Genomic DNA, 24,310 nt, shown 5'->3' on the forward strand with positions numbered 1-24,310 from the left:
ATCCGAAGTGAAGAATATTTTCAGTAATTTTGTCTCTTCGTATGTGTGTGTTATTTATTCTTTTTTGTTGTAGGGAATCAGCTATAATCGAGAATCCCATTCTACAAATCCAGTACATTCAGAAGAGTTTCCGAAAAAAAGCGAATCTATGTTCGAACGAGGGGAAATGAAAGTCTAAATAAATTTTAAGTTTAATTCTTTAATTCATTATCGTATAAAATAGAGGATAGTAATAACAGTGAAGTGACACTAGCTATCATGTACATCATCCTCATCCTTTACATACCATGGACTTTATGCCACAATAAAAAAAAAATGGTTTATGGCACCTTGGGTATAACCTAACTCTTAAATTTTGAAGTACCCTTAGGAGCACTTGATCAAAATCGGACACATTGTAGCCAAAGGTAGGTTTCAGGTTATACCCGCTGGTATTAACTAATAATTAGGTATCTTGCAATGTTAAATGATTCAGATGGGTATGAAAGGAGGCAGTGATCTTGATGTAAACCGAAAATAAAACAGAGACACCCACAAAAAATGCAAATCGTAACAGTTGTACCACGGTGAGTGATATACAGTAGTTCAGATACAGTACACAAAAACAATCACGAGACATGATTTATTGCTAAACATACATTGAAAATGACGTCAGAGCCTGTAATGTCTATTAAATACTTTTTTAAGGCATTGAATATCAACGACGTACTGCTTTGTAGGGACCCTTCCCTAACAACTCACTCGAAAATCGGTTCTTCTTATGCACTCTGTCTTTGCTAAGGCTCTACGCTTTCTGACTAGTTTTATTCCCTTAATAATTTTCTACACTGACTGTGCATGTGAATTATCAAAGATTTACGAGACTTCACACAGGAAACCACAGTTTTTCTGGTTTATAATAATTAACTGGAACTTGGGTTAACTTGGAGTATGGTTACAAAAATCGGCAGCTCTCTCAAATGAATTTATTAACAATGAAACACTGATTTGAATTGATAACTGACATGCTCTCTCCTAAACTTTTAGGTTTGCAATATGCTCTAGAGAAATGATAAGCTCTGATATGTTGATTGAGGATTATAGAAAGAATATTAAAATTCTATTGTTAAACTTTCAATAGAAATCTGACTTTTTCCTCATCACATTTGTAACACTGATTTAGAAATTTCGATCATCGTTTCAAGTCTAGTGACGTCACTGAGGTTTCGAGTTAGATTTCAAATATCCTAATTCTTTTCACATTCGTTGAAGAAGCATATCAGTCCCAATATTCAATCAACGACCTCGACTCTCCTTATATAGGTAACCTCAAGAGCTTCCAATGACACTTGTGTTGAAGTGCTTGTCTGAGAAACATTATTACAAGAGACTTTCCCATTTTACACGAATAAGCATCGGGTGGCTACATCACACACAACGCTGACGCGCTGTTTCCCAACGGACAGTGCGTGAGTGACACAAGTAGATGGCTTGTTTGCTAAGAAATGTACTCTGTGCTTTGTTTTACATTACCAGTGCAAAATTCTCAGAGTAGGCTATCATCAGTTGTGCTATTAAACCATGCAGATGCTTAACGCACCCGTCCTGTAAATATAATTTGCGTTGATATGAATGTTATTAGGGCACAAAATGGACAGAACTTGTCAAATAGAACAGATCTTCTTGGAGGGAGATTATGTCCTAGTTTGTGTAAGTCTTATGTTACAAGAGGTAAAATATCTCACTAACATTAATTCCAATGTTTAAAAAAGGATGCAGAAAACGAACTTTAACCAAATTAGTGTTTATACATTAAGTGTTTAATCCTTAATAAAATGTCAAATTATCTTTCCAGAATGATTTATAATTCTGATAAGTTAATCAATGCTAGTGTCGTATATCCTTTTCGATATATAAATATAGTTCAGTTCTAAATATAATGTCTTTTAGTAAGTGGCTTTATCGAAAGCATTTACAAAATCAACGTACAAATAAAACAACAAGATATGAGACTCACTGCGTCTCATCCCAGCAGCATATAAAGCTATCATGTCTTAGAACAGACAATAGCAAATTTGAAGATCATGGCTTTTCATTGCTATGTAAGTCTAGTTTTCCTAAGAGAACCAACAAAGAAAAAAAAAAGGCCTAAAGTAGTTCATCTAAGAGATCATGATGCTATCAGTCAGAAATAAAAAATGATAAGTGATCTGTCTGACGAGAGAGTCTCCGAACACAAATCCGGTTTTATCGTCCGATGATGGTGGGTTCTTCTTCGATGGCATATTGCTCGTCTGGCGCTTTGTCCTTCTTCCTCTTCCTCGAACACACGGCGAAGGCGATGGCACCGCACACCTGTGGCCAAAGGAAAGCAATTATAGGGAATCAGTAGGGACAGACGGGAGATTTCCTCATCAGAACCAATCTGGTTGTCATCAGCGTTTGCACTAAGACTATCTGATAATATGAACGTGTGCCATTTTCTGATTTACAAACGAAAAGTATACTGTAGAGGCTTTTTAATTTTCCATTTGATATTACTTCTCTTTCAAGCAATAGCTGAGTGAGATTGCTATGAGATTTGGCAGCTTTTGAAAAAGTGAAATTTATTTCTAATTGATATCCCATTTGTTCCAAAATGAAATCTGAAAAAATAAAACTTCCTTTATTCTTTCACAATTGATATGAGACAGAGACAATGAAACATAGAAGACATGATTAAGTGAGGGAACACATTTATATTTCTTTTGAAATCACTTCAAAACATAAGATGTTGTATTTTAATTCTTGGAATCTTATAAAATAATTCTTGAAGGTGAGTGGAAATCGGAATGTCAGGAGATACACCATCCATGGAAAATGACGAATTTCTCGTCCTGGGACATGTTACAAATTCTTATTCACCCCAGGTTGTGGTGGGTCATCTTCACGAAAAGTCTCAGTATCCGTCACAGTTTCAATTTAAAAAAATCGGCTTCGAAAACAGCAAGAGATATGTTTATAAAACTTTGACAAAAAAGATAAAGCAAGTGTAATATTTTCAGGTCCGTCTCCGTCCCCACTCGTCTTTTAGAATTCGAAGTTATTAAAGTCTACGGATACGATCATCCCCATTTCATTGTTTCAAGCTTTGCGATGTGTTGCAAAATCATTAAGATGCAATTTTGGCCTGAAAGATGAGGACACTACAAACTGCAATGAACAGCTACAGATTCCTCTGGAAAAGTTACATATGTGGACAGACTATGAACTGGTAAGGTATATCAATCTGGGATGAGGAGATTGACATACACAACTTATATATATATATATATTTATATATATGAATATATATATATATATATATATATATATATATATATATATATATATATATATATATATATATATATATATATATATATATATATATATATATATATACTATATATATAGTATATATATATAAAACATATATCTATATATATATATATATATATATATATATATATATATATATATACTGTATATATACATAAAATGTATCTATATATATATATATATATATATATATATATATATATATATATATATATATATATAGCGAATCCCATTAGGAAAAGACAGGCAGAAGTTATATATATATATATATATATATATATATATATATATATATATATATATATATATATATATATATATATATATATATATATATATATATATATATATATATATATATATATATATATATATATATATATATATATATATATATATATATATATATTTATATATATATATATATATATATATATATATATATATATATATATATATATATATATATATATATATATATATATATATATATATATATATATATATATATATATATATATATATATATATATATATATACAGTAGTACTAAGCGCTTTGACGTTTATTGACGTTTATTTTGTGCCCCGACGATGCGTCAATAAACGTGAAAGCGCTGGGTACTAGTGAACTTCTGCCTGTCTTTTTCCTGTAGGATTCGCTTATACACTGAAGTCACGTGCATCTACTGTGATTTTTAAATATATATATATATATATGCATCTACTGTGATTTTTAAATATATATATATATATATATATATATATATATATATATATATATATATATATATATATATATATATATATATATATATATATATATATATATATATATATATATATATATATATATGCTTGACTTGACTGGCCAATATATGTATATATACGTACATGGATGCTTGAGATAAAAACTCAGAATCAATTTTTTCGTTGACGAGTTATGGGATACAGCTGTGTGCGGTTCGCAAAAACGAAAATAAAAAAATTCCATAGTTTTAAAGGGATGCCTTAACAAATGTTTTCTGCATATGGTTATTTCTGTTTACTCAACTTGCCACTGTGTTTTGTTTTTGGACGTTTACTATCTTTTATAGAGTTTCTCTAGTCATTTTACCACATTCTAGGATTTACATTAAGATCAATGTGAATAGCATTCCCTGTGAATATTTAAAACTTAACGCATCATTTGGCTCGTTCATTCCGTCATTCTTAAAGCTTTCCCACACCATTTGTCCCATTTATTCACTGTCATTATCTGACACTTCCTTAAACCATCTTTCCCTAAGTCCATGACTGATTTGAGTTTACACGCCATATATTTCACTCGTATCCTCCCATTACTCAAAATTTTATACACCATTTAGTTCGCTCACTCCGTCTCTTAGGGGAACTTCTTCCCCTTGGTTATAACGAACATCAATAATAGGAGCTGGACAGGACTTCATCAGATATAGCAAGCAATATCCAGGGTGGTCAAAAACATTAAAAAAAGAAAATAAAAATGCTTGGGACACATAGTAGGTCTTACGTGAGGGCACTGATTTGAGATGTATGCCACAAGACACAGTTGTTCGTGGAAAAAAAATAGCTCATGATATCTATTACAGAGAGAAAAAAAGTCGTGAGCTTTAACACCGTACAGATCACCGGAATATATTTCTCAGTCCCGCCCATCGGTAGCCGAAGTTCAGTCAAGTTTGACTTAGATATACTAGCCTCACCGTGGTGGTCTAAGTATTTGTGTGTATCGCTTGTTCCTGTGTATTTCATGGTACTTTATACATTAATTTGTTAGGCTTTAGCTTGTAGATGTGTTTTCCAATCATTTTACGTGTATAATATAGTTTATTAAAAGCGGTTTTCCTTTGCTCTTAATAAATCTTTGCGTAACGAACAAATTTTTTCCTTTCTTGAAATAAACGTTAAAAAAATTCGATTGTAAGTAACCTTTAGACGGAATATTTTTCAACGGAAATATTGCCAATATTAAACATCAGAACACGATCTAGTTTAGACACGTTCAGGGTCAATACTGCGGAGATTTCAGCGATTTTTTTATTGACTAAATATATTAGTTTCAGTTACTGTATTCAAAACTAAAATGTAGGAAAGAGGGCAAATTACTACTTTTAGACGTTTTGATCATAAAAAGATACGACTAAATATGATTTTAAGATATATCCCTAGGAAGACAATATTTATGCATGCACACACAAATACATATACACACACATATATATATATATATATATATATATATATATATATATATATATATATATATATATATATATATATATATATGTATGTGTTATATATATATATATATATATATATATATTTATATACATATATAAAATGTGTGTGTGTGTATGTATGTATGCACATGTGCGCGTGGAGACTGACAGCATCCGGAACGCCTTAAACTATATACAACTGCGTAAATCATACCGACGTGTTTATCATTATATATTTTTAGACCAGTGCGCCATTGATTCTAGTGTGATTCAGGCAAACAAGAGAATTTCATGGGTTATCGCAAAAGCCTTTGGGCTATCGAAATGTCAGATGAGTCACACCCACCAATGACTCGAATCATTTTGTGGGAGGATGGCAAATTTAGGCGCGCCCCTTTCCGTCGCCTCTGCTTTTGAGCAGTGGTGCTCTCCGATGACTGCGATCTTTAAGGATATGGAAATGTACTGGCAACACCATATCAAGACTAATGAAAGTGATGTATATTTTAAGATTTGGTATAGATAAATAAGATTTTTATTTGAGAGAAAGCCGAACTCCTTTTGCGAGAAACAGTGGACAAGAAAGGCTTCGGGATTAAAGGTCAACGGTCACGGCCTACTTGAAGGTTTATGAATTCAAAACCTTTAAGGCTTTTGTTTGAGCATAATGAATAATGCTTAAATCCCTGAGATTAAATAACCAATAAAGTATTGTCATTAGACGAAACAGAGAGATTTGACTTCATAAAGGGACGCTGAAAAGGGTGGGGGAGAGAAGGGGGGAGATTTTTTTTATTGGCTCTTATTTACTGAACATATGCCATGTCAGATGCATTTTTTGACAGTTTATTTCACCGCATCAATTGTATTCTTTTATGTTTTTCATAGTCTGATTGTCCCAACTTGCGAAATTTAGTAGACAAAGGGTCCCCTTCCCAGCCTTAGGCTGTCTACGCCAGCGTTTCCATTGATTCTCACTGCAATTCCTTCCCAAGCCAGTTATGTTCTTACAACAAAGCTGAATTTTACAACCTTCCCCTGAATAAGATGAAAACTGAGCAAACTGTATTTAGTCTATAGTGAGTGTTTACTGCAATGTGAGAAGATACATCTGTGAGCCAAAGCTTGAGATGACGCGCTAACCTCTGCTATGAAGGTGATCCAGGCAAGCATGAAGGAGTATCCATAGTCCCAGGTGGAGCCAGGTGGATGCCGATTGGGCAGGTTAGCGGCCTCGTATTGGAAGAGGGTTACCGCTACCTCGATCACAATCAGGGCACACCCAGCTGAAAAGAAAATGGGCGTCGTTAGAGGCTGCGTTTGATGGCACGAGTAAAAGTACAGTACTAATGTCTCAAAAAAGCATCAAATCAGTTAATATTACAACCAGCATTAAGAGCATATGTTATCTCTACGCCTTGGAGAATCTGAGCAGCTGTTAGTTCAAGTAAAATATATTTATTTTATTCCAATACCGTCTGTTAGAAGTATCTTTCTACTGTAGTACTGACATTGTGATGATGCAGAAAAAAATATTAATAGCCCTTAATGCTATAAAGATTATACGGCATATATACTCCACCTAGTTTTTTAAATAACATTTGTTATCCGTCAAAGCTGGTGAAATCAGTGGGTCCACAGCCACAGACTGACTGAGTATGTTTGCTCGTTTGTTGGTTCGTTCTTGATAAGTGTGGCTTTATGAAAGCACTGGCTCTTACGTGGCTGAGAAAATAGGTTTCAATTTCTTTTAAGTAGTGGGGGCGAAGACGAAAAATGAAAGGTTTATTGATATTCTAGGAACAAAGTTGATGTACCATTTGCATTATGCTTCTGCATAAAAGATCCATATAAGAATACATGCACACCTGTCCATGGACAGTCATACCATGCACGTGATAGTGCCCCTGTTGTTAATTAGCACTTGTTTTTAACCCATTGTTAGTCCGCCGCCAAGAAAAGCATTTTTTTTAGCTGTACATAGATTTATTCTGACGAAATACCCAATTAAGGATTTCGGAATAAATTTCTGATATATGTAGGCTTTCAAATGTTATTCAACTCATTAGTACATCTGAGAATGCGCCTGCATATTTTCGGTAATGCCTCCGCAGAAACATGTCTCACAAATTTGTATGATTTTTTATGGAAATATTTCTGTCATCGGCGATAAAAATGTCCTGCAGGTAAGGTGTAAAGAAACAGCGTCCCATTCCAAGTTATCTTGGATTATTACAAAATGTACAGTAGTAAATCGAATTAAAGCACTTGACGAAAACATCCATTTTCGTCAAGTGAGAAAAATATATATTAAAAGCGGAACTTTTTCTTAAAGACCGAGTTAAAAAGAAACACATCAGTAAGATCTGACGTTATATAAACAATAAATTATTAAAATCTTTGAAGGATACTGGCAATATCACAAACAATGAAATAATATTTTTCATAAGATTCTGTAATAGCAAAACAATTAGGCAAAAAGAAGCGTTATTCATTCACCACTGGCACAAAACCATTAGCTTAGGCCTTCTCCATAAACTTATCAGTAGCACAGGATCATTAGTGCTGACTTTCTCTGCAAATATGTCACAGGCACATGATCAATTGTTTGGTCTTTCTTCTCAATTTTTCCAGTGACATAGGTCATTCGCCTTTCTCCACAAATTTGTCAACAGAAAACAGTCATAATTGTATCATTAAATTTACAAAAATGCCCGCTAGTTTAGGTTTTCTTTGCAAATTGCAAGCAGCAAAGGGTCCTTAATTTAGTATTTCTCTGCAAATCTTCTAGCAACAGATTCTCATCCATTTGGTATTTTTCTGCAAGTTTGCCTGAGGCAAAGGGTCATCAGTTTTCTATTTCTCTGCAAATTCACCAGCAGCAAAGTTTCATTAATTTAGTATTTCTTTGGAAATTTGCCAGCAGCAAGGGTTATTAGTTTAGTCTTTCTCTGCAAATCTTCCAGCACCAGAGGGTTATTAGTTTAGCCTTTCTCTGGAAATTTGTCGGCAGCAAAGAGTGGTTAGTTTAGCCTTTCTCTGCAAATTTGCTAGCAGCAAAGAGTGATTAGTCATTCTCTGCTAATTTGACAGAAGCAAAGGGTCATTAGTTTAGTGTATCTCTGCAAATTTGCCAGGGGCCAAGGGTCATTAATTTAGTATTTCTCTGCAAATTATCCAGCGGCAATGGGTCATTAGTTTAGAAAGGGTTATTAATTTAGTATTTCTCTGCAAATCTGCAAATAGCAAAGGGTCATTAGTTTAGTGTTTCTCTGCAAAACTTCCTGCAACTAAGAGTCATTAGCTTAGTCTTTCTCTGCAAATCTGCCAGCAACTAAGGCTCATCAATTTGGTATTTCTTCGTAAATCTTTCAGCAGCAAAAGGTCATTAATTGAATCTTTTTCTGCAAATTTTCCACCGACAAAGGGTCATTAATTTAATATTTTATAGAAATCCAGCTGCAAAAGGTTAGAAATGGTCATTAATTTAGCATTTCTCTTCCAATCTGCAAGTAATAAAGGTCATTAGTATAGTCTTTCTATGCAAATTTGCCAGCAAATAAGGGTCATTAGCTTAGCTTTATCTTCAAATTTACCAGTAGCAAAGGTTCATTAATTTATTCTTTCCATGCAAATCTTCCAGCAGCAAAAACTCATAAGTTTAGTCTTTCTCTGCAAATGTGCGAGCAGCAAAGGCTCATCAATTTGGTATTTCTCCGTAAATCTTCCAGCAGCAAAGGCTCATTAGTTTAATATTGCTCTGTAAATTTGCCAGCAGCAAAGGGTCCTTATTTTAATGTTTCTCTTCAAACCTTACAGCAACAAAGGCTCATAAGTTTAGCATATTTCTGCAAATTTACCAGCAGCAAAGTTTCATTTTATATTTAATATTCTTCCGTAAATTTGACAATACCAAAGATTATTAGTTTGGTCTTTATCTGCAAATCTGCCAGCAGCAAATGGTCATTAGTTTAAAATTTCTCTGCAAATCCTCCAGCTGCAAAAGGTCATTAGTTTATTCTTCCTCTGCAAATTTGCCAGCAGGAAAAGGTCCTTAATTTATTAATTATCTGTAAATTTACCAGCAGTTTTCCGGAAAACTTGCCAACAGCAAAGAGTCATTAGTTTGGTATTTCTCTGCAAGTTTACTAGCAGCAAAAGGTCATTAGTTTATTCCTTCTTTGCAAACTTACCAGCAGCAAAAGCTCATCAATGTGGTAGTTCTCTGCACATTTAGCATCAGCAAAGTGCCATTAGCTTAGGCTTTCTCTGTTAGCAGCTAAGGTTAAGCAGTTTAGTCTTTTACTGCAAATCTTACAGTAGCAAAGAGTCATTAGTTTAGTCTTTTTCTGCAAATCTGCCAACAGCAAAGGGTCGTTAGTTTGGTGTTTCTCTGCAAATGTGTCAGCAGCAAAGGGCCATTAATTTAGTATTTCTCTAGAAATCGTCCTACAGCAAAGGGTCATTAGTTTAAAAATGGTAATTAACTTAGTGTTTCTTTGCCAAAGTACGAGTAGCAAAGGGTCATTAGCTTAGTCTTTCTTAGGAAATCTGCCAGCAGTAAAGGGTCATTAAATTAGTATTTCTCAGCAAGTCTTCAAAGAACTAAAGGTCATTAGATTGCCTTTCTCAGTATGTCTGCCAGCAGCAAAAGTTCATTAGTTTAGTCCTTCCCTGCAAATTTGCCAGCAGCAAAGGGTCATTAATTCAGTATTTTTGTAAAAATAGTCCTGCAGCAAAAGCTCATTAGTTTAGAAATGGTCATTAATTGAGTATTTCTCTGCCAAACTGCGAGTAGCAAAGTGTCATTAGTTTAGTCTTCTCTGCAAATCTACCAGCAGCAAAGGGTCGTTAGCTTAGACGTTCATTGCAAATCTGCCAGCAGCAAAGGGTCATTAGCTTAGGCTTTCATTGCAAATCTGCCAGGAGCAAAGGGTCGTTAGTTCAGACTTTCATTGCAAATCTGCCAGCAGCAGAGGGTTATAAACTTAGCATTGCTCTGCAAATCTTCCAGCAGCCAAGGGTCATCAATTTGGTATTTCTCTGCAAATTTGCCAGCTGCAAAGGGTCATTAGTTTAATATTACTCTGCAAATTTGTCAGCAGCAAAGGGTCCTTTCTTTAGTGTTTCTCTTCAAATCTTACAGAAACAAAGGCTCATCAGTTTAGTATTTCTCTGCAAATTTGCCAGCAGCAAAGAGTCATTAATTTAGTATTTTTGTAAAAATAGTCCTGCAGCAAAAGCTCATTAGTTTAGAAATGGTCATTAATTGAGTATTTCTCTGCCAAACTGTGAGTAGCAAAGTGTCATTAGTTTAGTCTTCTCTGCAAATCTACCAGCAGCAAAGGGTCGTTATCTTTGACGTTCATTGCAAATCTGCCAGCAGCAAAGGGTCGTTAGCTTAGGCTTTCATTGCAAATCTGCCAGCAGCAAAGGGTCGTTAGTTTAGACTTTCATTGCAAATCTGCCAGCAGCAAAGGGTCATAAACTTAGTATTGCTCTGCAAATCTTCCAGCAGCCAAGGGTCATCAATTTGGTATTTCTCTGCAAATTTGCCAGCTGCAAAGGGTCATTAGTTTAATATTACTCTGCAAATTTGTCAGCAGCAAAGGTCCTTTCTTTAGTTTTTCTCTTCAAATCTTACAGAAACAAAGGCTCATCAGTTTAGTATTTCTCTGCAAATTTGACAGCAGCAAAGGGTCTTTAGTTTAGTATTTTTATGCAAATTTAGCAGCAGCAAAGTGTCAATAATTTGATATTTTTCTGCAAATTTGCTAGTAGTAAAGGTTCATTAGTTTAGTCTTTCTCTGCAAAAATTTCCAACAGCAATGAGTCAATAAATTTGTGTTTCTCCGGAAATTTGCCAGCAGCAAAAGGTTATTAGTTTAGTGTCTTTCTACAAATCTGCCAACAGCAAAGGGTCATTAGTTTAAAAATGGTAATTACCTTAGTGTTTCTTTGCCAAAGCACGAGTAGCAAAGGGTCATTAGCTTAGTCTTTCTTAGGAAATCTGCCAGCAGTAAAGGGTCATTAACTTAGTATTTCTCAGCAAGTCTTCAAAGAACTAAAGGTCATTAGATTGTCTTTCTCAGTATGTCTGCCAGCAGCAAAGGTTCATTAGTTTATTCCTTCTCTGCAAATTTGCCAGCAGCAAAGGGTAATTAAATCAGTATTTCTGTAAAAATCGTCTTGCAGCAAAATCTCATTAGTTTAGAAATGGTCATTAATTGAGTATTTCTCTGCCAAACTGTGAGTAGCAAAGTGTCATTAGTTTAGTCTTTCTCTGCAAATCTACCAGCAGCAAAGGGTTGTTAGCTTAGACTTTCATTGCAAATCTGCCAGCAGCAAAGGGTCGTTAGCTTAGACTTTCATTGCAAATCTGCCAGCAGCAAAGGGTCGTTAGTTCAGACTTTCATTGCAAATCTGCCAGCAGCAGAGGGTCATAAACTTAGTATTTCTCTGCAAATCTTCCAGCAGCCAATGATCATCAATTTGGTATTTCTCTGCAAATTTGCCAGCTGCAAAGGGTCATTAGTTTAATATTACTCTGCAAATTTGTCAGCAGTAAAGGGTCCTTACTTTAGTGTTTCTCTTCAAATCTTACAGAAACAAAGGCTCATCAGTTTAGTATTTCTCTGCAGATTTGTCAGCAGCAAAGGGTCTTCAATTTAGTATTTTTCTGCAAATTTAGTAGCAGCAAAGTGTCAATAATTTGATATTTTTCTGCAAATTTGTTAGTAGCAAAGGTTCATTAGTTTAGTCTTTCTCTGCAAAAATTTCCAACAGCAATGAGTCAATCAGTTAGTGTTTCTCTGGAAATTTGCTAGCAGCAAACGGTTATTAGTTTAGTGTCTTTCTACAAATCTGCCAACAGCAAAGGGTCATTAATTTAGTCTTTCTCAGCAAATCTAGCAGCAGCAAAGGGTCATTAATTTAGTCTTTCTCTACAAATCTTGCAGCAGCAAAGGGTCATTAGTTTAGAAAATGTAATTAATTAAGTATTTCTCTGCAAATCTGCCAGCAGCAAAGGGTCATTAGTTTAGTCTTTCTCTGCCAATCTGACAGTAGCAAAGCATAATTAATTAAGTGTTTCTAGGAAAATCGTCCAGCAGCTAAGAGTTATTAGTTTAGTATTTCTGTACAAACATAGCAGCAGCAAAGAATCCATTAATTCAGCATTTCTGTGCAAATTTACCGGGAACGAAAGTTCATTAGATTAGTATTTCAATGCAAGATTACCAGAAGCGAAGGGTAATTAATTTAGTCTTACTCTGTACACCTTCCAGCAGCAAAGGCTCATCAATTTGGCATTTCTCTGCAAATTTACCATCAGCAAAGGGTCATTGGTTTAGTATTTGTCTGCAAATTTGCCAGAAAAAAAAAGGTCCTTAATTTAATATTTCTCTACAAATCTTCCAGCAGCCAAGGCTGATGAATTTGGTATTTCTCAGGAAAACTGCCTAAGGGTTACTAGTTAGGATTTCTCTGCAAATTTAATAACAGCAAAGTATTGCTGATTTAGTATTTATCTGCAAAAATGCCAGCAACGAAAGGTCATTAGTTTAGTCTTTCTCTGCAAATCTTCCAAGAGGAAAGGTTCATTATATTTTGCTTTCACTGCAAATCTGCCAGCAGCAAATGTTCACTAGTTTATTCTTTTTCTGCAAATTTTCCAGCAGAAAAGGGTCATTAGATTTATCTTACTCTGCAAATTTGCCAGCAGGAAAGGGTCTTTAGTTTAGTCTTTCTTTGCAGATTTGCCAGCAGCTATGGTTCATTAGGTTAGTCTTTCTCTGCAAATATACCAGCACCTAGAGGTAATAAATTTAGTCTTTCTCTGCAAATTTGCCAGCAGCAAAGGGTCATTAGTTTATTCCTTCTCAGCAAATTTACCAGCATCAAAGGGTCATTTATCTAGTATTTCTCTGCAAATCTCTCTACAGCCAAGAGTCATTCGTTTAGTGTTTCTCTGCAAATGTGCTCGTAGCAAAGGGTCATTAGTTTATTCTCTCTCTGCAAATTTACCAGCAGCAAAGGGTCATTCGTTTAGCGTTCTGCAAATTTGCCAGCAGCAAAGGGTTATTAGTTTATTCTTTCTCTGCAAATTTACCAGCAGCAAAGGGTCATTTATTTAGTATTTCTCTGCAAATCTCTCTACAGCAAAGGGCCATTCGTTTAGCGTTTCTCTGCAAATTTGCTAGCAGCAAAAGACAATTAATTTAGTATTTCTCTGTAAATCTTACAGCAGGAAAGGTTTATTAGTTTTGTCTTTCTCTGCAAATTTGCAAGAGCATTGGATCTTTAATTTATTATTTCTCTGCAAATCTTCCAGCAGCAATGGGTCGTTAGTTGAGTGTATCTCTGTAAACTTGCCATCAGCCAAGGTTCATTAGTTTAGTCTTTCTCTACAAATCTGCCAGCAGCTAAGGGTTAAAAGTTTAATGTTTCTATGTAAATTTGCCAGCAGCTAAGGTTCATTAGTTTAATCTTTCTCTGCAAATCTTCCAGCGGCTATGGGTCTTTAGGCTAACCTTTCTCGGCAAATTTGCCATCAGCAAAGTGTAATATTTTAGAATTGCCTTGTAACTCTGCCAGCGTTAGAGGGTCATTAATTTAGTCTTTCTCTGCAAATCTGCCAGCAGTGAAGAGTCATTACAGTAGTCTCTCTACCAATTTGCTAGCAGTATGTGCCCGTCGATTTAGGATGTCTTTACAGGGTCATTAGAACAGCCTTTCTCTTCAAATTTGTCAGCAACAACGGGCCATTAGCTTTGGCGTTCTCTGAATTTGCCAGTAGCAAGGTTCATTAATCTTTCATTAACAGTACTCCAACAGTTCAGGGTCATTAGTCTCGTCATTCTCCATAAATTTGTCAGTAGCGCAGGTCATAATCTTGTCTTTTTCTACAAATTTGGCCTGTAGCGCAGGCTATATGTGCTGACCTTCTCTACAAATTTAGCAGAATCAGACTTTCATTCTCTCTATTTTTCAAGAGAATAGCTTCAGCACCAAAGAAATCAAGCCCTGACATTTGGCATTTTGCTGAATACAGAGTATTCATTCTAAAAGCAGCTCTCATTGTCTTCTGAATACAACGGAATGTATCACACGTTTAGTATCTTTTTATGTTCCAAATTATAGCAACACTATTCCATATCCGAAATGATTATTCATTCAGAACAAAGACATGATCAATGCCGCATTTGTTTACTTTATATTTCTCGGTTTTATATTATGAACAATTTTTTTGTTCGGAGCTATTTCGAGGTTTATTTTCTTCCTGAAGACCTCCACACAGCATTTAGGTTTTATTTCAAACAGAAAGGTAGTCGTTGAACTTGTACACCAACCAAAGGAACATCGATTTCCGCTCAAAGAATAAGCAAAGTGATTAACGATAATCAATATTAACACCTCCACTACTAAACGACCCTCTTGTAGCATTCACTTCTTATTGTAATCATCTAAATATTTTTCTCATGGTTTACTTCCCCGAATATTCTTATTGATCAATTGTTGCACTATCCTCAGTGATAGTTTATATGCCGGCTAAAAACGAGAAGTGCGAGGTACTGCCTTTACAAGATGGAAAAACAAATCATAACTCTAACTAAAAAAGAAAGAGCCAATACCTAGCTACAGAGAAAAAAGAAAACAGAGAACTCGGGGATGATGGACTTACCTGAAACAACGTGACTAAGGGCGGCAAGTCTCTTGTACATGTACCGAGTGTGGGGAAAAGTGTAGAGGGAAAAGACAAATCCCATAAGCATGATCAGAAGGCTGATGATGGAGAAAGCTGCCACTGTTCTTTGGTAATCTGAAACAAACACAGAGAAAGATCAATGAACAAAAGTACGCACATAGATTAACAACCTTATCTTCAACAGAAGGGTTTTAACAAAATAAAACTTTTAACTCAGTCAAATATATATATATATATATATATATATATATATATATATATATATATATATATATATATATATATATATATATATATATATATATGTAATTGTAATAGCCACAATGTCCTCTTAACTTCTCGAATTCTTTGGGCTTTTTTTGGATACGCTTGTCGCTACAAAGCCTTAAGATCCAAGTGCAAGAAATATGAGGAAATTATGATGTCCGGTAGCGGGAAACGAACCCGGGTTCGTTTCCTGCTACCAGACATAATAATTTCTCATATTTCTTGCACTTGGATCTTAAGGCTTTGTAGTGACAAGTGCATCCAAAAGAGCGTGAAGAATTACAAATGTATCTGGTAAAAGGTGACCAGTAAATTCTACACACACACACACACACACACACACACATATATATATATATATATATATATATATATATATATATATATATATATATATATATATATATATATTATATTATCATATATATATATATATATATATATATATATATATATATATATATATATATATATATATACAGATGATATATATATACATGCGTTTGTATAAACATATAGAAACGTCTCAGTTACCTAATTAAACTTTGTAGGGAATCAGTGGAATGATAAGGAAGGAAATCGAATCACGGAGGAAGATATTTCACGGGAGTTGTTCAAGCACTTAATGAAAATTTCCGGGTTCAGTGTTCCAGGTGTATTCAATGTCTACCTGTAAGTGCATAACATCAGATACTTTCCATTCGAAATAATTCTTCAGGTAAGTTTAAAAATTCTGATATCCTTTAATCAGATTACGTAGGCCTAATGATGGTATTTGTCTGATTACATCGAATCATTGCAAATTAAGTGATAGGAGAGAGAGAGAGAGAGAGAGAGAGAGAGAGAGAGAGAGAGAGAGAGAGAGAGAGAGGAAGCTGAAGATATGAGCACATTTAAATTAGTTCTCTTCCGATACTATTGGTTATTGAATGTGGTTACATATTAGTACTGTAAAGCATAACGTAAGTAGAATCTGTGTTTAGTGGGGTGACCGAGTGTGTCTATTATATTAATAGAATAATTTATCAACTTATTCATTACTTGTTGCATACTTTATGTTTTACATTGAATACATCACATATTTTCAAGAGATCACGTGAGCGTCTTTCTCTAGATATAGTAGTCCTTATCGTGCATGTTTTAAGTTTTCTGTAAAAGAAAACTACTGAGATGGCTATTTGTCTGTCCGTCCGCACTTTTTCTGTCCGCCCTCAGATCTTAAAAACTACTGAGGCTAGAGGGCTGCAGATCGGTATGTTGATCATCCACCCTCCAATCATCATACATACCAAACTGCAGCCCTTTAGCCTCAGTAGTTTTTATTGTATTTAATGTTAAAATTAGCCATGATCGTGCGTCTGGCACTGCTATAGGTGCTAGACGCATGATCGTGCTAACAACACAGACCACCACAGGGCCGTGGCTGAAAGTTTCATGGGCCGCGGCTGAGAGTTTCATGGGTCCTGGTTGAGAGTGTCATACAACATTATACGTTGTAAAGAAAACTCAATTGCGCCGGAGAAATCTCGGCGCATTTTTTATTTGTTCATTTTCCTGTTTTTGTCTCTTTATGTACGAAGCTCACGAATTATGAAGGGAGCACGTGGCCTGGAAGGATAAGCTTTCAAAAAGCTTTGAGCTTTAACCCACTACCTGGTCCCTCCCAAATGAATGTGCAGTGCGTTTCTCGTGTGACTTTCCTCTGTTCTTTTTATTCCTTCTCTGCCACCTTCCTCTGAGTCAATTCATACTGGACTCTCTTTTATTTGAGGTAAATTAAAATAATGTCGTTTTAAGGATGTACTATTCTATTCTGTTATTCTTCGTAATTCATGTAATGAATAGGTTAATATTTGTATAAAACAAGATTAATGAAGATTTACGAAGGATAACTGGATCCCTACTGTAAAGAGACGGGTCTTCAAAGGCCTAAGATAGCTTGGGTGTGGCGTATATTGATAAAGTCTGTAATATTGCTAGTATTATTTATCCATTCATTCACACAGTATACACATTTAAACTGATAATCTCCCATTTCCATAGGGACAAAATAATGAAAGAAGCATTTCATTCAGAAACTTAATTTGTGATCCCAAGCAGGAATCACATTAAATACTTCGAGCCTTCGTAAGACAAGGGCATCAGAGCACGACCTAAAAAGAGAGAGACAAAAAAACTTGCCTGACTCTGAGAAAATTACAGTCGATTCAAAATCCAGCCGAGTTTAACCTGGAATATCCCCAATAAGAAAGTGATACCAAAGCTTGCCTAGGAGGATAAGGCAAGATTCACCCATTTCTAACATATGAACCAAGATGTCTTCTAGGAAATCTTGGCTCGTTTCAGGTTAGGTATCGAAGGGAAGAGAACAAACTTGCAACACCTCTTGTAACCTGGTTAGCGAATTGCCTTCATTCTTTCCCCTGGCTACTGATTTGTACATAATATAATTTAATGTAAGTCCTCTTTATCTTGTAGATTACCGCTGTTGTGTTATCATTGGCGATACCTTCAAAGCCCTGGAAAATGTTTGATTTGTTTTTCATAGCATATCCAATCAATTAACAATGATTATTTAATAATTAGTTGTTTGTAACTTTGCTACGTACCACGTTACAAATATATTGGAATATTTGTGTTTTAAATTCTCAGAACATATACAAAGACCTCGAACAGAGTTTCGGGAATCTCTTGTGTTACTTTTGCTTTCCTAAGACATCCTGGGCAAGACAAACCCCGACCTGAACCTGAGTACCGCCGACCACTTCACAACTTATGCCTGATAAAAGACCATTTGGATGTCGAGCTGGACAAAAGTTCTGAACGTGCGCAGAACAGTTGCGAAATTTTTGTGACTTATCCAGACCCTAATCAGGTGTGACTGCAGGGCCGGTGCTAGGAATTGCCGGGCCCAGTTAGAAAATTGATGGCGGGGCCCTACTCTATACTCTACAAAAATCAAAATTGATGTGGTATACTTGTCTTAACAAAAAAAAAAAAAAAAAAAAAAAAAAATTAAATGCTTGATATTCTAAATATTGACAGACGATATGAAAATTTTGATTTTTTAATACAAGGTAAGACAATTACAAACATAATTTTTACACAGGTCTTTTAGAAAAAGATTTTTCTGGCTTTTTTATTTGTAGTCTTTCAAAATAATTTCAAAGTCAGTGGTTTTAGCAATGTCATTTTCTACAGACAGCATCGCCAAATTGTTTAGTCTCACTTGTAAAAATTATTTTCCAATTGAAAATTTGCTGTTAATATAGTATGCATAATAATGTGAGGAATAATGGCTTGTCATTCTTCATTTCATGTTTTCGGTAGAGGTTTATTCCTCTTAGAGTACAGAAAAGGCTTCAAGTGGTAGCTCTGACGCGGGGTCCAATTTGATCAAATTGGTCAAATAGGCTTAAAACCGGCTCTGGGTGTGAGCGCCGTTGAACGATCCTCTCTGTACCTTTCTGGCCCATCTTACTTGAGGCAGGATTTATTCATAAATAATTGGTAGTATAGATGAGTAATATAATGCATGGGTCCCATGAATAAAATTTCCCCATTAATGCGGACAGACAAATGTTTGAATTTACCTGCTGGTCAGACTTATTGTGGGAGATCAAGAAAGGTCGTGGGTGAAGTGGGTGAGGACACGAAGCAAATTGATAACTAGATCTGAAATTATGAGTCAAAAGAACGTGATTGAGAGATTATTGGATGAAAATGAAAAAAAGAGGAACTGAAAGTATCAGAATGGAGGAAAAAGAACCAATAATATTCAATGAGACAGTGTTCGATGAGTATGGGAATATGTAAGGAGAGAGTAAGGGAAATGAACTGAAGATGAAAGATTATGAACAGTTACATAGATATAGAGAGAAAAAAAAGAAATACTACATGCGAATGAACGAAAATCGACTTATGACACAGACATGTTGAAAAAGAAGAAAAAAAAGAAAAGGAATTTGCAATAAGATACTGACAAAAGGGAATCAATCTGTTGAGAATTCAACGATGAAGGAGCGACACCATCTAATTCACACTAGGATTTCCCCTGTTAAAATTGAACACCAATACTTGAAAATGGCTGGATTACCAAAACACTGTAATATCAAATCGATTTTTCTGTCAGTGGGTTTATAGAGGCGAAAAAGAATTAAAATTCAAAATGCTAGGTGTAAAGCAAAATCTTCTTAATGCATTATTTCACTATGAATGCTGAATCCTCGATGAACCGCCTGATAAGACAGCTCCCACAACATTGGCCAATCTGTTCATCTAAACGATGGCTCATCAGTAGTACGTCAAACCCCCCACGCACACAGCACCATTCTCTGTCTCGTACGCAATTTCACGCTTCATGTATATAGTATTTGCTGGATCTTCCTTTCCTGTCCCTGTCTAACACTTACGAATGATGCACTTTTCACCTACGGATCATACTCTATTCATTTCACTTGATCGTAAATTCCAAAAACACTGATTTTTCAAACAATTTTCAACCTTTTCAATTTTACCAACACCACAATTACTGCGTAAGCAATTCATGCCAACTGCACTTTCGTGTTTGTGTGTGCGTTTGTATGTAGGAATCGCTGCATAGATATGTAATTAGGTGTTTTTGAAGGGTGTTTATATGTACATACAAAATAAATTCACGAATGTAAGCACGTGCTGGTACTTTAATAACGATTAACATTATATTGTCGGAATAATTTAATAGAAAACATTCTTCCTTCATTCTCTCCCTATCTTGATAAAGTTCTCGCATAAACAAAGTAATGTGGTTTACCTCTCTAAAACAAGCACTTCGATCCACAAGTCAAATTCATTTATTTCTATTTCATCATTTTTGGGACCATTGTTGATTCCAAGGTAATGAATAACGTAGAACAGAGCACCAGTGGCGAACACTGTATAACGCTTCTGGCGGTAGGCTGGTGTTCGTTAGATAAATACTGACGTCAAACTGTCATCAGCCACTTTATCCACAAGGGAAAAAACAGCAAATGGTATTCACCGTGAAATGGCCTTCTACGTGGGTGGGGGATATTTTCGAAGCGAGGGTAGACCCTATAAACACTTCAAAGAAAGACCCTGGTCCTTCTATCTTTATTTTCTTAGTCAACAGCAGGTTATGGTCCCATAACTATGTTTACTGCCGAGGGCCAGAATAAGCAGACTTATGAGCTCAGGTCCTGTTTGCCTCAGGTCTGTTGGTGTGTGCTCACGTATTCCTCAAACTGAGTATGGTACTCCCTTTCATTTCCTATAGTCTTTCACTTATTGGTTACAGTGTACACTTACATACATACATACATACATACATACACATTTATACATACATACATGCAAACACACTCACATTTATACACACACACACACACACACACACACACACATATATATATATATATATATATATATATATATATATATATAATATATAAAAACATAAAAACCGTAGACTTATATAAAGCTCCCGTGGTTCAGTGGTTATCTTCCACGACTTGCCAACAAGAGACCCAACATCCATCCCACTGGGTGACAAAGGAAAGGGGAAATAACTCAGTTTTTCCTCCTCCTCCTCCTGGTAGTTACTCGACTATGGGTGTCTTGAGTAGGCTCATAGAGAAGCCGCATGAGGCTAGCAGACTCATCCCAAATTTCTTTCTTAGAACCAGGAGGTTAATAACCCTCTGGAGCTATCCATCCCTCTTCGAGGAAAAGGATTATTGATGCCATATATATACACATATACGCACATAGAATTAAAAGGTAATTTTCATCGGACATATATCGAATTTTAAAAGCCACAGTGACATCTGAGCTTCTCGATTTCCTCGCCTTTATTGGACACGTTGTCACGGTGAGTCCACATTCGAGAGGGAGATACACGAATAACCTTTCATCTTTCGTGGCAGGATTACAACCAATCCATTCTCGCTGGAACCACTTAATCAGGATCTCTTTGCGTCTTTACTAACTTTTCACAATTCTTTATTTTTGATTCACTTCCCCCACTAACTCATTTCATCTTCGATCCTTCTGTCGCTCCCCAATTACATATCAGTCCTTTTCTTAAGTCCATTCAGTTGATTTCGACTCCTCTTGTTTCACTGTCGTCTAATGTGTTCTTTGCGTTACCTTCTCTTGACTCTTCCTTTCCAGTGTAGTCATTAATATGTACTTGTTGTACTTGCGCAGCCAGAATTAGACTGACGAGTAATGAAAACCATACATTTGTCAGTCTGACAGTGTTAATGAGAAAATTCCCTTATGTCGCATATCGAGCTGCTGATTCATCTTACCGTGCATTCATACTCCCAGTTGTTTATGAGTGAAGCCTTTCCCTTGTAACGGGAAAGAAAGGTAGCGAGAGAACAGCTCAATAGGGCTCACTGATGTCGCCCCTGTTCTCGAAGGTCGTGGTTACTCTGCATTGTTCTCGTGAAACTACCTCGGATTGTCTGGTTAGATCCGTAGTATTTTGGCGCACGTCATACTAGGTCTAGGCGAGTCAGGAAAATTTCAGGATAGTTTTGTGCATGTTCAAAACTGTTAAACTCGACATCCAGATGGTCTTACATCAGCCTTAAGTCTTCAAGAAGTCGGTCGTGAAGCAGCAGCCAAGGTCAGCATAACTCGGACACAGCCAAAGAAAGACAAGCCCACTTCTGAAACCTTAGTCAAGGTTTTTGCACAACCTCCAGGCAATAAAAAAAAAATGCGACTCCTCTGTTCGACTTATTTTCTTCTTTTAAATCCTTCGACCTTCAATTCTCACCAAGAAAGTCTTTTACTAAATCACAGTCACAGTCACTCATACGCGTACACACACACATATAAATTACATAATGTATACATATACATGTACGTGTATATATATATATATATATATATATATATATATATATATATATATATATATATATATATATATATATAAAATAAAAAGGCCCATAAAAACACTGTCCCTGATCACTGGTGATGGTATCGGAAATGATGTTTTTTATGGGCCTTTTTATCTTCACCGTATAATGTTAGATTACAATAAAAGCTAGTCATATATATAAATATATATTATTAAATATATATAACTATATATACAGAGCACGGGAGAGAGTGACCATAGGGCAAGCAATACTTGCTGACAACTGAAACAGTACCACTCGCTAGAGCCATCCCTTATATACAGTACATATGCACAAGGTCTACAGAATATTCTCACGGCTGACCCAAAATTGGGATCTAATGCGCAGGTAGAGGTTGTGACCTCACACGGTCTACTGACTGATCAGTTCGTTTACAAACAAACAGCGTAGGCCTTGCTTCCACATATTTGGTATTGATATTGTCCGTAATAAAGGCCTTATATTTTTCTCTTTCTTGCTGCAATTGAGACAGTTTAAGCGATATGAGCCAAATCTTGTGCAGTAAATGGGTACTTTGAAAATAGGAAAAAAATAGGGACCTAATTCTTCATAGATTTCCAATGAACGACAAGTGTAGTGTCGCAAAAAGATGGAGTTATGATAAAGGCACAGACGCTTTATATGAACCTAGATCAAAAGTGCAATGGGTAAAGGTCAGACCTTTGAAACAACTTATTCATTATAATTTCGACACAGATACAACTAACATTCTCCTATTTGAATTCATCATCAAGATAGCGAGGCCTGGATTTCCTATAGTTGGTATAGTTAATGACTTGGGGCAACAAATATACTGTTATGGAATTCAGTAGGCATTGGCGTAACTAATCCAACAATGTTAATCCTGCGGATAATTGCAGGGATATACATGCATTTGCCGATGCTCCTCACTTGATAAAAATCATCAAAAACACTTTCTTAGACCATGGATCTAGGTTATCGGACTGTAGGACTGCTCACATTGAGTCAGGGAACTAATTAAGAAAAGTAAGAGTGATCTAATGACAACTCATAGACTATTTGAAAAGCACCTAAGTGTTACAGGTGTGGAGGGTATGAAGGTGAAATCAGCGTTACAGTTACTCTGCCACTCACAAAAATCTCAAACACTTCGGAGAAAAAGGTCTGATTGTGGATGGGCACTTGGAGAGTGCAAGCCAGTTCATTTGCCTCGTTGATAATTGGTTTGATTGATTCAGTTCTGGAGCGCCTTTCGATAGAAAGTCTTCACGGAATTCTTACGGGCTAATCTTAGAAACCAAAGCAAAACGTTGCAAGAGATGACACACCTATCCAGAACAATGAAAAGTCTGGGAGGAAAAGGACTCTACCCTTTCCAAAAAGGCCTTGTGGTATCTTGCAAATCTCTAACGAACTTGCTAGGGATATTAGGTGAAAATTTTGCAGTATCATACATCTTGACTCATAGGTTGAATCGAGATGGACTGGAACACTTTTTTGCCTGTATACGGCAAATGAGTGCATGTCATCAACACCCATCACCTGTTGAATTTAAACACCGAGTTAGAGTCCATCTCCTGGGAAAAGAGAGAGCTCTATGAGGCGCAAAATGCAATGTTGAAAAGTCTATTAGCGATGGTATGACTGAGGTCTCATTTTCCAACTTGATAACTTAAGAAAGCACTTCTTACGAAGCTGAAGAAACATCTCTTCAGAAAGCGTTAAGGAACCTCGACCCGAATTTTTGGAGCATTTAAAATCGATGGAAAAGATATTTATGTGTTATCATTGCAAACATAATGAAAAAGTTGGTCATAAAATTGTTAACATTATGTATACATGTACTCGTATATGTGTATTTGAG

General features: G+C 35.6%; 1 protein-coding gene across 1 annotated transcript in view; it reads right to left on the reverse strand.

Annotated features, from left to right (window-relative positions):
* Window positions 1-179: 179 nt before the first annotated feature.
* LOC136826788 (transmembrane protein 114) overlaps window positions 180-24,310 on the reverse strand; it is a 112,488-nt gene continuing 88,357 nt past the window's right edge. The window contains exons 3-5 of the mRNA XM_067084223.1: window positions 15,260-15,397; window positions 6,721-6,863; window positions 180-2,334 (exon numbers count right to left, since the gene is read on the reverse strand). Of these exons, the coding sequence (XP_066940324.1) occupies window positions 2,227-2,334; window positions 6,721-6,863; window positions 15,260-15,397 (389 nt within the window). The 3' untranslated portion in view covers window positions 180-2,226. The remainder of the gene's footprint in view (window positions 2,335-6,720; window positions 6,864-15,259; window positions 15,398-24,310) is intronic.

The sequence above is a fragment of the Macrobrachium rosenbergii genome, chromosome 41 (assembly GCF_040412425.1).
Source record: "Macrobrachium rosenbergii isolate ZJJX-2024 chromosome 41, ASM4041242v1, whole genome shotgun sequence".
NCBI classification, from domain to species: Eukaryota; Metazoa; Arthropoda; class Malacostraca; order Decapoda; family Palaemonidae; genus Macrobrachium; species Macrobrachium rosenbergii.